Source organism: Drosophila miranda, chromosome 2 (assembly GCF_003369915.1).
Source record: "Drosophila miranda strain MSH22 chromosome 2, D.miranda_PacBio2.1, whole genome shotgun sequence".
Taxonomy (NCBI): Eukaryota; Metazoa; Arthropoda; class Insecta; order Diptera; family Drosophilidae; genus Drosophila; species Drosophila miranda.
This window is the reverse complement of record NC_046675.1, coordinates 8,200,402-8,215,239: the sequence shown is the minus strand read 5'-3', so window position 1 is coordinate 8,215,239 and position 14,838 is coordinate 8,200,402. Positions and strand designations below refer to the sequence as shown.

Here is a 14,838-nt window from a genome sequence, read left to right as displayed (position 1 = left end):
GCGCTGATGAAAATTCACGCACACACACACGACTTCACACTCATTCACAGGGTGGGATAAGTTGGCTGCGCTCGAACAGCTGTCAGGGCTGGATGAAACCAATGCGCGGTGTTCAACACTATTTAATAAAATCGAATTTTCTTTTTGGTTAAGCGTTTGTTGCTGGGAAACATACAGTTGAATTTAGATTGTAAACGGAAAAATAGTACTTTCTATTCAATTTGGGCCACAGCCCACTTAGTTCACAATGGCGGGAAACTTTTGGCAGAGCTCCCACTCGCAGCAGTGGATACTGGACAAGCAGGATTTGCTGAGGGAGCGACAGCACGATCTGCTGTCTCTGAACGAGGACGAGTACCAGAAAGTGTTCATATTCTTTGCCAACGTGATCCAGGTGTTGGGCGAGCAGCTGAAGCTGCGCCAGCAGGTGATAGCCACTGCCACCGTGTACTTCAAGCGGTTCTATGCCAGGAATTCGCTGAAGAACATTGATCCGCTGCTCTTGGCACCCACCTGCATACTGCTGGCCTCCAAAGTGGAGGAGTTCGGCGTCATATCCAACTCCCGGCTGATATCCATCTGCCAGTCGGCCATCAAGACCAAGTTCAGCTATGCCTACACGCAGGAGTTCCCCTACCGCACGAACCACATACTGGAGTGCGAGTTCTACCTGCTGGAGAATCTCGACTGCTGTCTAATAGTGTACCAGCCGTACCGACCACTGCTCCAGCTCGTGCAGGACATGGGCCAGGAGGACCAGTTGCTCACGCTCAGCTGGCGCATCGTCAACGACTCCCTGCGCACCGACGTCTGTCTACTCTACCCGCCCTATCAGGTATCATGCCACGTTCCTCTCCCCGTTACTGCAAATGGTCCCAGGCCCAGTCTCAACCGATCTCTTTTTTAGATTGCCATTGCCTGCCTGCAGATCGCTTGCGTTATACTCCAGAAGGACTCCACCAAGCAGTGGTTCGCAGAGCTGAACGTGGACCTCGACAAGGTCCAGGAGATCGTTCGGGCCATTGTCAATCTCTACGAGATGTGGAAGGACTGGAAGGAGAAGGATGAAATACAAATGTTGCTGTCCAAAATACCGAAACCCAAGCCACCGCCACAGCGCTGATCTATACGACATTCTTTTAGATTTAAACGAGACGAGTATTGCTTAAATAGGTTTCTTTTTTCAAATTTTATACCTATACATACATATATTTATACTATAGCGATTAAAAGGATATTTTAAGCTTAAATATGGCCGCCCCATATGGAGCCCTCAGAGATACTTGGACTGTCCCCGGGAGAACTTGCTATTCAGTATCTTGGCCTTGTCCACAATCTGTTTGGTTTGATTGGAGTCAATCTTGTTCAGCTTCAGGTCCACGTCGCGACTAAAGGGACGACGCTCGGCCTTCAAGCCGGCGGCAGCCAGTTCTTTCTCCTGCGGAAAACCCGCAATATTGTTATCAATTATTAAGAGTTATACCATTTGTGGCTCACCCTCTCCTTTTGCTCCTTGCGAAGCTTCTTTTGGTGCAGCGCCACCAGGGACTCGTCTCGCTTGTGTTTCTTCTTGTGCTTCTTTGCCATGCTTTCCTGTTCGTCATCCCGCTGCTGCACATACTTGGCCTGGGCGATCTGCTCCAGCTCCTTGGAGCTGCAAGGCTTGGGCCCAGCGACGGCCGCAGCTGCCGCACTCTGCGGCGTCTTTGTCCAGTCAGAACGGTCGCTGAAATCGGGCCGCTCTTTGCCCTGGTAAAAGGTACGCTTCAGGTTGTTGAGAGCTGCCAGGCCACCCTTGAGGCCCACTTCGGGCAGCTCCAGCATCCACTCCTCGCGCCCGTCCTTGTCATTTGTGGAGGGGCCCAGACCGCCGCCCTGCAGGACGGACAGTTTCAGGGCCAGCGCCCGCTCCTCGAGCTCCACTTGGGTGGCATTCGGCATGGGGCCAAAAGTTCCACTCATGTCATCATCGTCATCCTCATTCTCTTCTGGTGAAGGGTCAGCCGCAGATGGTGAGGCTGCCTTGGGAAAGTCGCTGGGCAGGATGGGACCTATCATCTGGGGCGGTTCAGTCTTCACCTCCTTCCGCAGATGCGGCGGCAGAGGGGCACCGAAGGCACCCTCTTGATCTTCAGCAGGCGGTAGACTTACAGAGACTGTTGGCTTTGGCGCAGCCTGCGGCTGCTCTTCCCGCCTGCTGCGCTTCTTCTCCTTGTGCCGGCGCTTCTCCTTTTTGTGCTTCTTTGACTTTTTCTTCTTGGACTTGTCCACATCCTTGCTGGACTTCTTGTGCATCCGCTTACGCTGCAGCTCCTCGCTGGAACTGCTGCTGTCGCTGCTGCAGTCATCGCTGGACATGTCTGCTGGTCGCTGCTGGCGAGAGTAATAATGGGTAAATCAAAATTAAGAAACGATAAGGAGGCACCCCTAAAAAAACTCGTGGGTTCTTTCGCTTTTGAGCTACTGTCTCTGTATTGAATGTAACAACTTTTGTGCTTAAAATTATACAACATAAGGAAGCGGGAGACGAAGCAACTTAGTCAGTAAATGGCAGCCTAGGGAGCATTTTGAATGCCGAAAAGGAGTCGAAGATTAGGATTGGATTTTGGATGGGACGGACCTAAACCGCAAACGTCTTCTGGGCCTTGCGGCAGCTGTAGATGAGCGACTTTAAGACTCCCGCACTGGCGATGTTCTTCAACGACTGCGTCACACTGCTGCGCCACACGATGTCGTTGACGGAGGCCTGCAGGACCTTCGGCAGCAGCGGGGACATAGACAGATGCTCCACCACTTCGGGGAAGTCTCCGTGGCTGGCGGCATTGCTCTGGAGACGTCGCCTCAGCTCCTTGGGCATGCGGCGCAAATGCTGCGACGTGGCCAGGCGCGACTTGTCCTGCTCGAAGAGAATGGCCGGCTTGCAGGAGCCCGGCTCCTGCCCGTGCATGTTGACGGCCACGTACTTGTCCAGCAGACTCATGGACGGCTGGTAGAGGGCGAAGAACTCGGTTATCTGCGGCGTCACTATGTTGTGGACCTTTTGTTTGTTCTCGCCGAAGATCATGCGGAAGTCGCCTTTGTAGCTGAGCCCGGCAATGGCCAGGAACAGCTCGTAGGCGGTGAACTTCTCGGGCAGCAGCAGCAGGGCCACTAGGAGGGCCGACAACAGGTTTTTGTCGAGGGCGGACTTCAGCAGTGGATTGTCTGTGGGATTAACGAGATCCGTGACCGGCTTCTGAAGCCGCCCGGCCAGATACAGGTGCCGCCAGTGCTTCAGATCCTCGATCAGGCTGTCCTCCGACACCACGCCGTACTTGATGGTCAGCCCCACGTCCTGCAGCGGCACCAGCGTGTTGAAGTATACACCGGCACCCACCCGCTCCTGGTACTTTGCCACAAACCGCGGACCCAGGTGCCTCAACGCCGAATAGTGGCTGGGATGGCGGTGCATGTTCTCCGCGTGGAAGCCGAGCGAGTCGCGCACACAAAACACCAGATCGATGACGCTATTCGGGGCCGGGTTTGCGCCGATCTCGTTGTAGCCCACCTGCTGCTTGACGCCCGATCCGTAGGCAAACATGTAGCTTACGCTGCCCAGGGGGAATCGCGTCACCGTGCGCCTGTACAGGTCCATCATGGTGGAATTGAGTGGAGGTTGCGCAGCTGGTTAGAGCGGGACTAGTAAATGCTTTATAATTACGTTTTGGGTTCTTGATTGTGCAGGAGGATGTTGATTTTATTCCCGAATTGCTGGCCACCGGTACTGGAACCGTTTCTTCTTCGTCCTCCCCGCGACAGCTGTTGTGCAGTGCTGCGAAGCGTCTCAGATAGCGCCAGTGCTGCAACAACAGAAGGCAGGCACATTTTAGTCGAATGTTTATATTCTGTTTATTTAACGTCTAAATTGTTCACTATAAATTTCCAAACTGAACCGATTTCCCTCTCGCCCTCGTACTGGTCTATTGAGCTGTGCGAGTAGTGCTTAATGCTTTTTCTTAAATTTTGCCGCCGGAGGTGTTGACAAACTCTAAATTATATATGTTTTTGTTTCTTTTGGATGAAATAAGAAGAAGAAAAACGCACATTTTTTGTAGGAACAGATCAGAACATTTACAACAATAGGGGAAACATGCAGCGTTTATTGAAAAGAAAACAGGAGGATCAGGCGGAGGATGATCAGCCTGAGCAGCCTGATCAGCCGCCGAAAATAGAATCAGCGCCAGCACCAGACAGTGGCATTGGCGATATTAAAGATTTCACAAAGGTGCGAGCGGTCGCTGCCTCCTGTTTCCACATTCTAATGGGTGTTTTTCTGTTTTTCTTTTAGCAAGCCTTTAAGAATGTGGTGGCCGCCACACGTGCCTGCAACTCCTTTCCACAGGGAACCGCCCGCTCCCTATATCTCGGCTATCCGGGGTATTCGCGTGTCATAGACGATCTGTCCCAGCGGCTAATCGGCCTCATAGGAAACGTGATGCAGGCCGAAGAGATCAAGGACGACATTAAAAAGTAAGCACCGGCGGCCCTTACAAGTCCTTCATAAGTCCTCTTTTTTTTCTCATTTTACAGACGCCACACGGAGGAACAGTTCGAAATGGTCCAGGAGTGCAACGATATAATCTTCGAGCGTATTACGACGAATCTGGACATCAAAGCTGGCCAGCGGAGGAAACCACACATGGTGCTGGAGACGCAGGTGGATGTTATGAGCCCCTCCACGCCAGCGGCGACGGCACCAGCAGAGTTCGCCAAGTCGGAAACCCCAAAGGCGGGAAGCTGGAACAGGTGGCCGCCCACGCCGCAGCGTAACGTGCTCTCCGCTCGCCTGTTCGCAGCCAAGAACATAATGCGGCCCCAGATGAATTTCAAGACGCCAGTGGACAACAGTGATCAAAATCCGTTTGTGCCACGCCTCAAGGAGAAGCCAAACTCCTTGAAGCCGCTGGCACTGCTGCCAGAGTACGACGAGGCGGGCAATGTGCATGCCTATCTGCATCCGTACGAGTTTGAGCTGATGAAGCTGGAACCGTCGGCGGAGCAGCTCCAGAGGCAGACGCCTCTGCTGCCTGCTCCGCCCGCGGCTACCGAGCTGATGCTCGTCGACAGTGTGGAAAAGTTAAGCCAGGCCCTGGAAGAGCTGCGACGGGCGCCCCACATAGCCATCGATGTGGAGCACCACTCGTATCGCACATTCATGGGCATCACCTGCTTGGTGCAGATGTCCACCCGCACCAAGGACTACATATTCGACAGTCTCGCGCTGCGCGAGGAGATGCACGTCCTGAACCTGGTACTAACGGATCCAAAGAAGGTGAAGATCCTCCACGGCGCTGACCAGGACATCGAGTGGTTGCAGCGCGATCTTTCGCTGTACGTCGTCAACATGTTCGACACCCATCGGGCGGCTAAGGCCCTAAATATGGCTCGCCTGTCGCTGGCTTTTCTCCTCAAACACTACGTGGACCTGGACGTGGACAAGAGCCTCCAGCTGGCCGACTGGCGCATGCGGCCGCTGCCCCAGCAGCTTATCGACTACGCTCGCCAGGACACGCATTATTTGATTTACGTGTACGAGCGTATGACCAACGACCTGCTACAGGCCGAGCAAGGACAGTCGCAGGCCCTGCTCACCGTCTACCAACTGAGCACGGAGGTGTGCAAGAAGCGCTACACGAAACCCCACGTCGGACCCGAATCGCATCTCGATCTGGTGCGAAAGACGAAGCGGTCCTTCGACAATCGACAGCTGCACGCCTTGCGTGGCATTTTCCAGTGGCGGGATGCGACTGCGCGCCAAGAGGACGAGAGCTACGGCTATGTGCTGCCCAATCACATGATGCTCCAGATTGCCGAGAGCCTGCCCCGGGAGATGCAGGGCATTCTCGCCTGCTGCAATCCCATACCGCCGCTGGTGCGCCAGCAGCTGCACGCGCTCCACCAGATCGTGCTGAAGGCGCGCGAACAGCCGCTGGTTAAAGTGAGTTACGCCGAGAACTCGGCCCTCCATCTTATCTCCGTTCCTGGCTGCTCCACTGCCCTGTATCCATTCACGATTGATTGTACTTAATGTTGAAATCAAAAACTTACGCACCATTTCAGTGCATGTCATCATTTAAGCCATTCTATATAGGAAGTAGTTATATAGTAGTGGGAAATGGATATTGTATCTCTTCTGCTTTTGCTCTTTCAGCCCATTCTGGAAGCCCGCAGCCAACCGCAGGTCCTGCCACCCACCAGCAAGGACTACGGCAACAAACTCTACTGTCCGCACGACTTCACGCACTTGGAGGAGACGCGCGATGACCTGCCCACGCTGCTCAACCGCAACGCGTCGGGAAAGCTGCAGCTGCCAGCGGAGGAGGAGCAACCCAGAGACGATGTCCCCCTGGCGGTGCCGGCCCTGACTCTGTTCGCGAAGCCAACCGCTTCCACTCCGGACGAAGAGATGCGTCTGGTGCACTTGCGCAAGGAGAGCCAGGTGCTGCGCATGCCCTATAAACGCTACCTGGCCATCCTTCCGCTCATGGAGCAGGTGAAGGCCGACCAGCGGGCACGGGAAAGCAAAGAACTGCTCAAGCGTCGTCTCTGCCCGCCAGCGACCCCGACAGAGGACATCAAATTGGAGTCCTCCCCAGGTAAGGTCGAGGCGGCAGATGATGCCGTCTACAGCCTGCCGCTAAAGGAACAGCTGAAGCGTAAGCACAAACCCGACTCTGACCAGCATCCCAGCACCAGCAAGCGATTGAAGGAGGGGAACATCAAACCCAAGCCAGAGTCAGTGCCAGTGCGAGGAGTAGTGAAGAACGAGTCAATAACCTGCATCAGTGACGAGGACGACGATGTCGTAGAAGTTCCTATACAGAAAAAGCCCATACCACAGGCAGCGGAAGCACCGAGCAAGCGCCAGCAGAAGCGTCAGCAGTTCCAGCGCTTCAGGGGGGGCAAGGCACGTGGCAATCATCCCCAGAGCTCCAGTCAACCGGTGGTCCAGCAGCCCAAGCCACAAGGCAACAACTTTGACTACAAGAACGTGGACTTCCGGCAGTTCCAGGGCGGAGCACAACGAGCCCGTGGCACAGAGATCAAGCAGACAATACGCGGAAAGGTGAGAGAGAGGCTCCCATATTTCCAGTTCCTCGCTAATTTATTTCCAAATTCTTTCAGAATCGTCCCAACAATCGGAATAACAAGCAGTTTAACAAGCTTTTTACATTTAGTAATGTAAGGAAAGATGGCAAGAAATAGACTGTGCTAAAAACACCATAAAATACATATATCAAACATCAGACGGCAATCGAAGCCGGGGTATCACAAAAAGAATTAAATTAGACAAAAGGTTTATTTGATGTATATTTTTCCATTTAGTTCCAAAAAGAAACTATTCGTTTTCAAATATTTGCAAATTTTCTAAAATATTTCTTATTAAATAACAACCATAACTATGCATACAACTAGAGCTATTGATTATGTTCGGTATTCTAAGGTGCGGTAAGTATGGATTGGCTAAACGGAAGGTTTCGTTTGTTTACACGAGCTGCCCAGAAGTTTCGTCTATCTACTTTATCTATTTGTTTATTTATCCTACTTTTAAATGGGGGAAATAAAACATTCAATTAGAAACGTTGATATGCAATGACTGCACCATCAAGTGGCCCATGCCGAAGCCTGTTACGTGCGGATCCCAGGCCTCGATTGGATTCATGTCCACAATCCTTCCAGGGCTGTGGAGCTTACAGCCTGACTGAATCTATTCCGTACCCTCGCAAAGTAGCATGTGGTCTACTAGCAACCACCGTAGCCTAGTCTCCATTTTGGGTTAGAGCGTTTTGAACATTTTGTCACCCTCCAGGTCCATGCAGTATTCCACCACGGCATAGACCACAAGCAACCGGCGTTCCACGCCGCGTTTATGCTTATCCGTGATGAGGGGATACAGGGCATCCTGTTTGGACAAACGATCGACTATTTCGGTCAGCACGCCACCGGAGAATACCTGAAGGCGGTCCCATGTGGATTTGCGCAGACTAAGGGGAGGGGGAAAAGGGGAAACATGAATTTAAATCAATATTTTAAGACGAAACTTACAGGCAGCACTGGTAGAGCGGCGCCAGGATGTCCAGGTGATCCTTGTTGGGATTCCCGAAGGCCTTGCCATTGTCGATGAGCACCACACGCTCCTCCCGCGTCTCGTAGTGATGGCGGTCTCCGTTCTGAATGAGATAGTCAAAGATGGCCACATCGATGAGGTCCAGCAGGCGAATGGTTTCCATTTTGTTCTTGAGCGATCTGGGCACAAGAATTTCGTACATTTAAAGGTTTCATTGGAGGGAAAAGGCAGCCTAGGAAACATACTTGCAGTACGTCATGTCATCCTCCCAGGGCGCTCTTCTGTCCTCCTTGTAGGTGCGCTGCCAGGGAGAGCGTCGTTTCGCCAGAGTGCCGGGCACAATGTAGATGAATACGCCCTCGATATTGTGCTTCTCGTCCCCGCAGACGGTCTCCTCCTCGTTGCAGTAGTGGCACTTGCCGTACAGGCAATAGGTCTCATTACCATCATCGTCCATCTCGATGTTGATGGTATTCTGCAGCTCCTGGTCGCCCATGGCGTAGATTTCAGTCTTCAAATTGACCACGCGCCCCACCACGATCGGCGTCCAACGCAGATCGAGCACGGCTCCCAGATAGAAGGCGTATACCTCGGCCGTGTGCCGGTCCTTGCCGCTGTAGACGGCACCCTCGATGATCTCGTCGCGGGGATACCATTGCGGCTTGAAGATGACCTTCTGCTGGTTGGAGAGCCGCGTGAGGAGCTTCAGCTGAGTGCCGCGCGCCAGATTGCTTACTCGAGTGATGGGCTCCTTGCGCAGGGTCTCCAGCAGGTGGCCCATCGAGGAGTCATACAGCGGGTAGATCTCGTTCTCGTGTGGCCACTACAAAAAAGAGAGAGTTCTGTTGGCTCGAATGCCCGATCTATCGCCTAAACACCCATGACTCACCCAATTGGCAATGTCCCAGAGCACGCTGGCATTCTCGTAGGGGGCCATCTTGTAGTTTTTGAGGAGTTTGTTGCGGAACATAAAGAAGCGCGGATTGCGGTTGAGGTAGGCCGGATGGAGGTGGCGCATCTTGTGCCGGATCATGTTCTCCAGTGCCCGGACGCTGGCCAGGTGGCCCTCCTCGATGTTCAGGTAGTACATGAAGTAGAAGTTCGCACCCAGCACCAGACCCAGCAGGCTGGCAATAATGCCCACTATGATGACGGTGCGTTTGTTCATCCTTCTGCAGCTTTCTGTGCAACCAGCTGCTGCTGCTGCTGCTGTGGTATGGTCTGGGCAGTCGTCGCTGGTACTTTATTTTTAATATCACGTATACGTAACGCTGCGGCACTAGCAAATTGCTCAATTTTAGCAAATATCTTATGCTGCTGCTGCTGCTGTTGCATGCTGCTGTTGTTCTTCTGCGGCCGCTTTTGGCTTTTTGGCAGACATCGGCAACAACTGTTCGCATCAGTCCATTGTTGTTCCCATCCGCACTAATTGCGGCCATGCGCAGGTTTCTTCTTGTTTTTGGTCGAGAATCTAGATAAATTTCATTGGCATTTTAGTCACTGCAGTGGGGCGAGTCCTTTTCCGGGATGGGCCGGACCTGGCCGGATCGGGGCACAACTCTACTACTTACTGAGTACTGGGTGCGTGCGTGTCCGTGTCAGTTCACACTCCGTTGCCAACAAGTCAATCAGAGGACGCGTTGCCGCGCAATGTAGCGCCTCTTGTTTAGAGACGTGTACGCGCCTGACCCTTTTCCGACTCTTGGCAGCCGCAGCACCAGCCAGCCACTCAATAAATCTTCTGCGCGTACACACTTCTGTAAATTAAATTAATTGGACGGCACGCCGCGCCGATCGTTGGCCACCGTCGTCGTCAGCACGCATTCGGCACCCAGGAGCTTCTGTGGCGGCCGCTGACAAGAAAAAAGCATTTTACTGCCGATCCGATGAGTATTGCGGCCGTTGCTCGTTTAATTGTGTAGTCCGGTCCGAAGTATTGTTTGGTTTGGCCAATTGCGGTTTAAAAATAGTTTTGTTTATGTGAGCGAAAATGGGAAAAACGTGCGTCCGCTGCCGGTGCAGGTGTAACAACAAAACAAAAACAAAAAACAGCTGACTTGCACAGGGGTGGCAGCACTGCAACACAGTGCCGCCTCCGCACTCGCATCCGCTAGTCTGGCAACACTGCGAGACCAGCATTGTTCCGTTACAAAAATGTTACCGAGTAAATTTTCAGCGCATACACTTTTTGCAACCGTAAAAGAGTCTGCCAGGTGTGGAAAAGTTAATCAAACGCCTCATGAAATAACAAAACAATTCCCGGTCTAAAGGTCAGACACTGAATTCACTTAGGAGTACGCAAGGTAAGTGTTCCGCTGCTGTGGAGGGCGGCAAACATTCGCTAAGTGCCATGCCAGACGCCCATACACCCACACACCCCCAGAGGCGCACACGCAAGGAACACTGATGGGAAAAAGTACTGGATTAGCAGTCTTTCGGGTACACTGAGAGAAATAACCAGTAAGATAACATTCTAATCCTTAATTTTTTTTTTCAATTTACAGCAGCAGACGGACACTTTTGTTTAAATTCAACATAATTCCGGAAATTAGTCATTAATATTCTGAATCATTTAGAAGCTTTTGTTTTTCTCGAGTGTAGAAGTACGTGGGACTCGCTTCGATACACTCGTATTCCTTCAATGAGGTTAGGTTAGGGTTCGCCGGGCTTTGGGAGCTCTCAGTGGAGCAGAGCGCATAACCGTCGCTGGCTGAACGGAGGGTGGTGGAGCTCGTGTGCTCCGCCCCGGCCACATATGGCACAAAATAAACCGACAAATGATAACGGCTCTCGAGCAAACAACAATAACGGATGAAAAGCACGAAAATCGAGTAAATGAAAGAAATAATGGCGCCAGAATAAGTATAACAAGTAACAAAAGGCACGAACATGCTTTACACACCCATCCCCCATCCCCACCACCACCCGCAGACGCAGACGCACAGTTCCACGCACTGTGCTCCAGCACATCCCTGGCATCCGTCGCATTCAAATGCCGAGGGGATCCGTTCGCACAGTCGCCGGCTGGGGAATTGGAGTCCCGAATGTACATAACACCCTCGGTCGGTGTCGACGCATTACGGGTACAGTTAGCCTAACCCACATTCATGCCCGTACGCAAATGCCAGCAAAATGTTCAGTTTGTATTGTTCTCAACAGTTTTTGTTATTACCCTGCCAGAGGGTATCATAATAGTTACAAGAGCCTTAGGACTCAGGGGAGCTGCCTATGAAGTACTTATATATGAACATACATATGTAAAATGTATAGCCGCTATCTGTATATTTGAGTTTTCAATCCCACCATCCCACTCCCAAATACAAATAATAAAATATCTGATCGCTATTTCAATACAAACGAGCGGAAGTGCTGGAGTACTTTTGGAAGAAATTTATTCGTTTTAGGAGGTTGTAGATGCATATGTATTTACGGTATAAATAACATTTTAAAAGTTCCTTCGTTTTTCAAGGGTATTTCCATATGCGGTCTTTCATTTCGTATTTGTTTGTTTTGCGGGTAGTGTGGTTTGCTTACAACATGTTAAAGTAAGCCAATTTCCATTTGCGAGCCCTGTTTGTGTTGGCCATGTTAATCATAAATGAACTTGCTGCATGCAGAGCTGCACATGTGGCAACCACAATTGTCCATCACCTGAAGCTTGAGGCTGCCTCTGGGCTAATTTGCATGCAAATCTTGACCCGATTTGCCAGACACAGCAAAATTACATTTTAAATCTTCACAATAAGTATTGTATAGTATTTACTGCCTGGAAAGTTTATCAAAGCAAATACCCATGGCGAAGGATTTTAATAGAATTTTGGAGAATCTCCGTAGGCTGCCCTTTGAAAACGAACTAAACAATTCAATTAGAGCTCAAATTGGGAAAAAGGTAAGGAACGATTATACAATGTTTAGTATTTGGGTCAGATGTCCCTAACAACCACCCCAATAACACCAAGGAAAGTAGAAGTCCAAAGTGGACGCTAAGAAAGAGAAAATTAATTTTCCAGGAAAGGAAAAGCACTCATGCATTTTCCGGGAATTAAGGACTATTCATTTCAGATGATTGTAGTGAAAAAATGATACAAATCCACTAATACGAGTATGTGTGTTGTTAGAACAGTCAACAACTTATTTGGAAAAAGGTACTATTTATTATCTGATCTATTAGGAGAAGAGAGGTACAAATGTATATTAGAGCCCTGCATGAATCCACAGTATTCATAAAAACAGACCTTTACTCATGTTTCTTAAATGCTTTCGAGCAATACGAATCCTGCCTCTGACACAATAAAATTTACAGGATTCGCTTTATTGGTACGTTTTGGGCGAGCGATTCGAAGTTATGAGACCGAACGGTCTCAACGGACCGAACGAAGCGAATCCCGAATCACACAGAATCAATTCAATTGCCCGTTCATGTAGGGCTCTAAATTATATTTATAAACAAATATTTACTATATTTTGGTTTCTATGAGGAACAAGCCCATCTTCGATGCCGGAACGGAAAAGATAGCCTTAATTGATAAGCAACACTGTGAGTAAGTAGGAGACGAAGAGTGAGAGAGGCATAGATGGCCCCTATCTATAATAATGGCTTTACAAATGATCCATTCTTTATGGTTCTGCTATCTCCTAATATCTTTCAAATTGTGGAGTCAAGGTCTTGGGGCACTGCGATATTGTTTAACTTTGCGTTGTATTACAGGAGGAGATATTTCTATTTAATAACCTAATAACCTAACCTAACCTAATATTGCTTACTCGATAAGCGTGCATCAAATCGTATTCCCAACTTTGGGGGATCATAGCAAACGTGTAATTGTTAACAAATGTGCACAAACATGATTATAATTTTTATTGCCATTGCCATTTACACTTTCCTTTTAACACAGAGGTAAACACAGAGCGACAAAAATCAATTATTTCGTACGCCGGCACAGATGGCAAAGTCACTTCCAGGGTGTTAATTGCTCATGTGCCCCCATCCCATCGCAGGGTTTTCTCTTCCCATTTTGCCCCCAATTCCTTTTTTGTTTTGTCTTTCGTCGGCGCTTTCCCTAATGGTTGCCGCTCTTATCTGGCCTCTCATGCGTTTTGTAATTAATTGGCGGACATTTTACTGTCATGGAACGTTGTCATAGGTCGCTCAGCACGTGCGGGGCAGAAAGGGATTGGGGTGTGGGGCTCTGGGGCTCTGGGGATGGTTCGAGCTAATGATTAATTACAATTTAATTTGTTTGGCATTTAGCCATGGCATCAGCCTTTTTACAGAGGAGAGAAGACAACTGTGATGAATCTGCCACCAAAGGCAATGATGGAAAGGCGTCTGCCAAAATGTTTTGAAAATGAAAAATCCCAGCAATTTAATGTCCTCTCTGGTAGGTCCTTCATATTTTGCTAACAGCCGCTTTAAGGGAATTTGCCATCCCATCCCATCCCTCCCCCCAGCACCACCACTGCCATACTGGGTGGGATCCATCTAATTAATTTCTTGTCTTTGTTTTTATTCGTTTTCATTTTCGTTCGGTTCGCCACGCTTTTGTGACTATTTCAATGGCATTCTGTTTACTTGGCTTCCAACAATATGCAAATTTGTTTGTGTTTTGGCCTTAGGAAGCTGCTTAATGAGTCGGCCTAGTACTTGTGTGCCTAAACTGATGGAATACCCTGAAAACAAATCACGCTTTAAAGCCCTGCTTTAAAGGTTTTCTTTCTTTCGGGCGAAATGTATTACATACTTTCCTTCTTTCTTTCTTTCTTTCTTTTTTCCGCTATGGCAGCAAAAGGACATGAGAAATGAGCTTCAATTTGGGATCCAACATGAAATTAACTCATTCTTTGTGGCCTAGAATAACAAAAGACACTCGCTCACCCACACAGCCCCCACCCCCCTCCACACACCCACATACCCATAAACACTCCGCACTGGGGTCAAGCAACGTAATTTTTCAGACGCTCCAAACAAAAACTTCAAGTGCCGCCACGCCAGGAATTTAATGTAGGCCGAATGCCACAGTGTGTGTGTGCTTGAGTGCGAGCCAAAACACATGCTCTGCCAGGAGGAAAATATAAACAAACGCCCACGCGAGGGAAGCAGAAGTAGCGTAAAAGCTTTTAGCAGCCACGCGAGCTTTGTGCGTAAAATGTGCCAAGCAGAGCTGGCCAGGAGCAGAGCTCGAGCAGAGCCCAGGCTGAGCAGAGCAGCAGGCGCAACAGTTTTGAGAGTGCCTGCAGCACGGCAACACTGGCCCCGGCCCTTGAACGCAGCTCGCCTCTCACATTGCTCTCTGCACGGCTTGGTCTCTCTCTCTCTCTCTCTCTCTCTGTTGCCTTGTGGCGGAGCAACAGTTAAAATGCCCCTGTCGTTCACCCTTCTCGGTCCCCGGACAAAGTTGTTGCTGCTTCACCTGAAATTTGTTGGGGCCAGACTGGGGAATATGAGTCAATGGAGCAGAGCACAGCACAGCAGAGCCGAGCTGAGCAGAGAAGAGAGAAGTACCAGCACCCCAGGATACGCTGAGGATGGATGCCGTTTTTAGTGCCTGGATTGTTGTTGGCCCGTTCACAACGTGTGCCAAAACGCAGAGCGGAGAACGCGCGCACTCCACCCCAGTGTTGAATAGCTAGCCCATGAAAGAACCGTTTGTTTTATGCGTGCATCCGTATCCGTGCGCTCGTGTGTCGGTTAGTTGGTAGTTTTTTGGTAACAGTAAACCAGAGCCACGTGC

At 50.2% G+C, this 14,838-nt stretch overlaps 5 protein-coding genes across 7 annotated transcripts; 2 read left to right on the top strand and 3 right to left on the bottom strand.

Moving 5' to 3' along the window:
• Nucleotides 1-163: 163 nt before the first annotated feature.
• On the top strand, nucleotides 164-1,250 carry LOC108155382 (cyclin-C). Its single transcript, XM_017286157.2, has 2 exons — nucleotides 164-835; nucleotides 908-1,250. The coding sequence occupies exons 1-2, from the start codon at nucleotides 248-250 to the stop codon at nucleotides 1,121-1,123; spliced, it is 804 nt and encodes a 267-aa protein (XP_017141646.1). The 5' UTR covers nucleotides 164-247; the 3' UTR covers nucleotides 1,124-1,250.
• Nucleotides 1,160-3,790, bottom strand: LOC108155380 (GPALPP motifs-containing protein 1). 2 transcript variants are annotated; one of them, XM_017286154.2, is made up of 3 exons: nucleotides 3,701-3,790; nucleotides 1,498-2,373; nucleotides 1,160-1,438 (listed from the first exon to the last, which is right to left on the bottom strand). In XM_017286154.2, the coding sequence occupies exons 2-3, from the start codon at nucleotides 2,356-2,358 to the stop codon at nucleotides 1,274-1,276; spliced, it is 1,026 nt and encodes a 341-aa protein (XP_017141643.1). In that variant the 5' UTR covers nucleotides 2,359-2,373; nucleotides 3,701-3,790; the 3' UTR covers nucleotides 1,160-1,273. The 2 variants fall into 2 exon arrangements, with proteins under 2 accessions (XP_017141643.1, XP_017141644.1); XM_017286155.2 differs by having other exon boundaries at nucleotides 1,498-2,370.
• Nucleotides 2,445-3,701, bottom strand: LOC108155381 (phosphatidate cytidylyltransferase, mitochondrial). The gene has a single exon (XM_017286156.2). The coding sequence runs from the start codon at nucleotides 3,635-3,637 to the stop codon at nucleotides 2,621-2,623; it is 1,017 nt and encodes a 338-aa protein (XP_017141645.1). The 5' UTR covers nucleotides 3,638-3,701; the 3' UTR covers nucleotides 2,445-2,620.
• Nucleotides 3,791-3,835: 45 nt separating the features above from the next.
• Nucleotides 3,836-7,446, top strand: LOC108155376 (exosome component 10). Its single transcript, XM_017286148.2, has 5 exons — nucleotides 3,836-4,264; nucleotides 4,328-4,509; nucleotides 4,570-5,977; nucleotides 6,191-7,105; nucleotides 7,165-7,446. Exons 1-5 carry the CDS (start codon nucleotides 4,130-4,132, stop codon nucleotides 7,243-7,245), a joined length of 2,721 nt encoding a protein of 906 aa, XP_017141637.2. The 5' UTR covers nucleotides 3,836-4,129; the 3' UTR covers nucleotides 7,246-7,446.
• On the bottom strand, nucleotides 7,321-10,130 carry LOC108155379 (glycosaminoglycan xylosylkinase homolog). Of its 2 annotated transcripts, XM_017286152.2 has the most exons (5): nucleotides 9,679-10,130; nucleotides 8,997-9,578; nucleotides 8,353-8,930; nucleotides 8,086-8,286; nucleotides 7,817-8,024 (listed from the first exon to the last, which is right to left on the bottom strand). In XM_017286152.2, the coding sequence occupies exons 2-5, from the start codon at nucleotides 9,273-9,275 to the stop codon at nucleotides 7,817-7,819; spliced, it is 1,266 nt and encodes a 421-aa protein (XP_017141641.1). In that variant the 5' UTR covers nucleotides 9,276-9,578; nucleotides 9,679-10,130. The 2 variants fall into 2 exon arrangements, with proteins under 2 accessions (XP_017141642.1, XP_017141641.1); XM_017286153.2 differs by lacking the exon at nucleotides 9,679-10,130 and having other exon boundaries at nucleotides 7,321-8,024; nucleotides 8,997-9,275.
• Between the last annotated feature and the right edge of the window lie 4,708 nt (nucleotides 10,131-14,838).

Coding starts and splice junctions, on each gene's coding strand:
- LOC108155379 (XM_017286152.2), bottom strand. CDS start 9,275: ATGAACAAACGCACCGTCATCATAGTGGGCATTATTGCCAGCCTGCTG. Junction 8,931..8,996: donor TCTGGGACATTGCCAATTGG/GTGAGTCATGGG, acceptor TCTTTTTTGTAG/TGGCCACACGAGAACGAGAT. Junction 8,287..8,352: donor GATGACATGACGTACTGCAA/GTATGTTTCCTA, acceptor TCTTGTGCCCAG/ATCGCTCAAGAACAAAATGG.
- LOC108155382 (XM_017286157.2), top strand. CDS start 248: ATGGCGGGAAACTTTTGGCAGAGCTCCCACTCGCAGCAGTGGATACTG. Junction 836..907: donor TACTCTACCCGCCCTATCAG/GTATCATGCCAC, acceptor TCTCTTTTTTAG/ATTGCCATTGCCTGCCTGCA.
- LOC108155380 (XM_017286154.2), bottom strand. CDS start 2,358: ATGTCCAGCGATGACTGCAGCAGCGACAGCAGCAGTTCCAGCGAGGAG. Junction 1,439..1,497: donor GCAAGGAGCAAAAGGAGAGG/GTGAGCCACAAA, acceptor GGTTTTCCGCAG/GAGAAAGAACTGGCTGCCGC.
- LOC108155381 (XM_017286156.2), bottom strand. CDS start 3,637: ATGATGGACCTGTACAGGCGCACGGTGACGCGATTCCCCCTGGGCAGC.
- LOC108155376 (XM_017286148.2), top strand. CDS start 4,130: ATGCAGCGTTTATTGAAAAGAAAACAGGAGGATCAGGCGGAGGATGAT. Junction 4,510..4,569: donor ATCAAGGACGACATTAAAAA/GTAAGCACCGGC, acceptor CTCATTTTACAG/ACGCCACACGGAGGAACAGT. Junction 5,978..6,190: donor GCGAACAGCCGCTGGTTAAA/GTGAGTTACGCC, acceptor TTGCTCTTTCAG/CCCATTCTGGAAGCCCGCAG.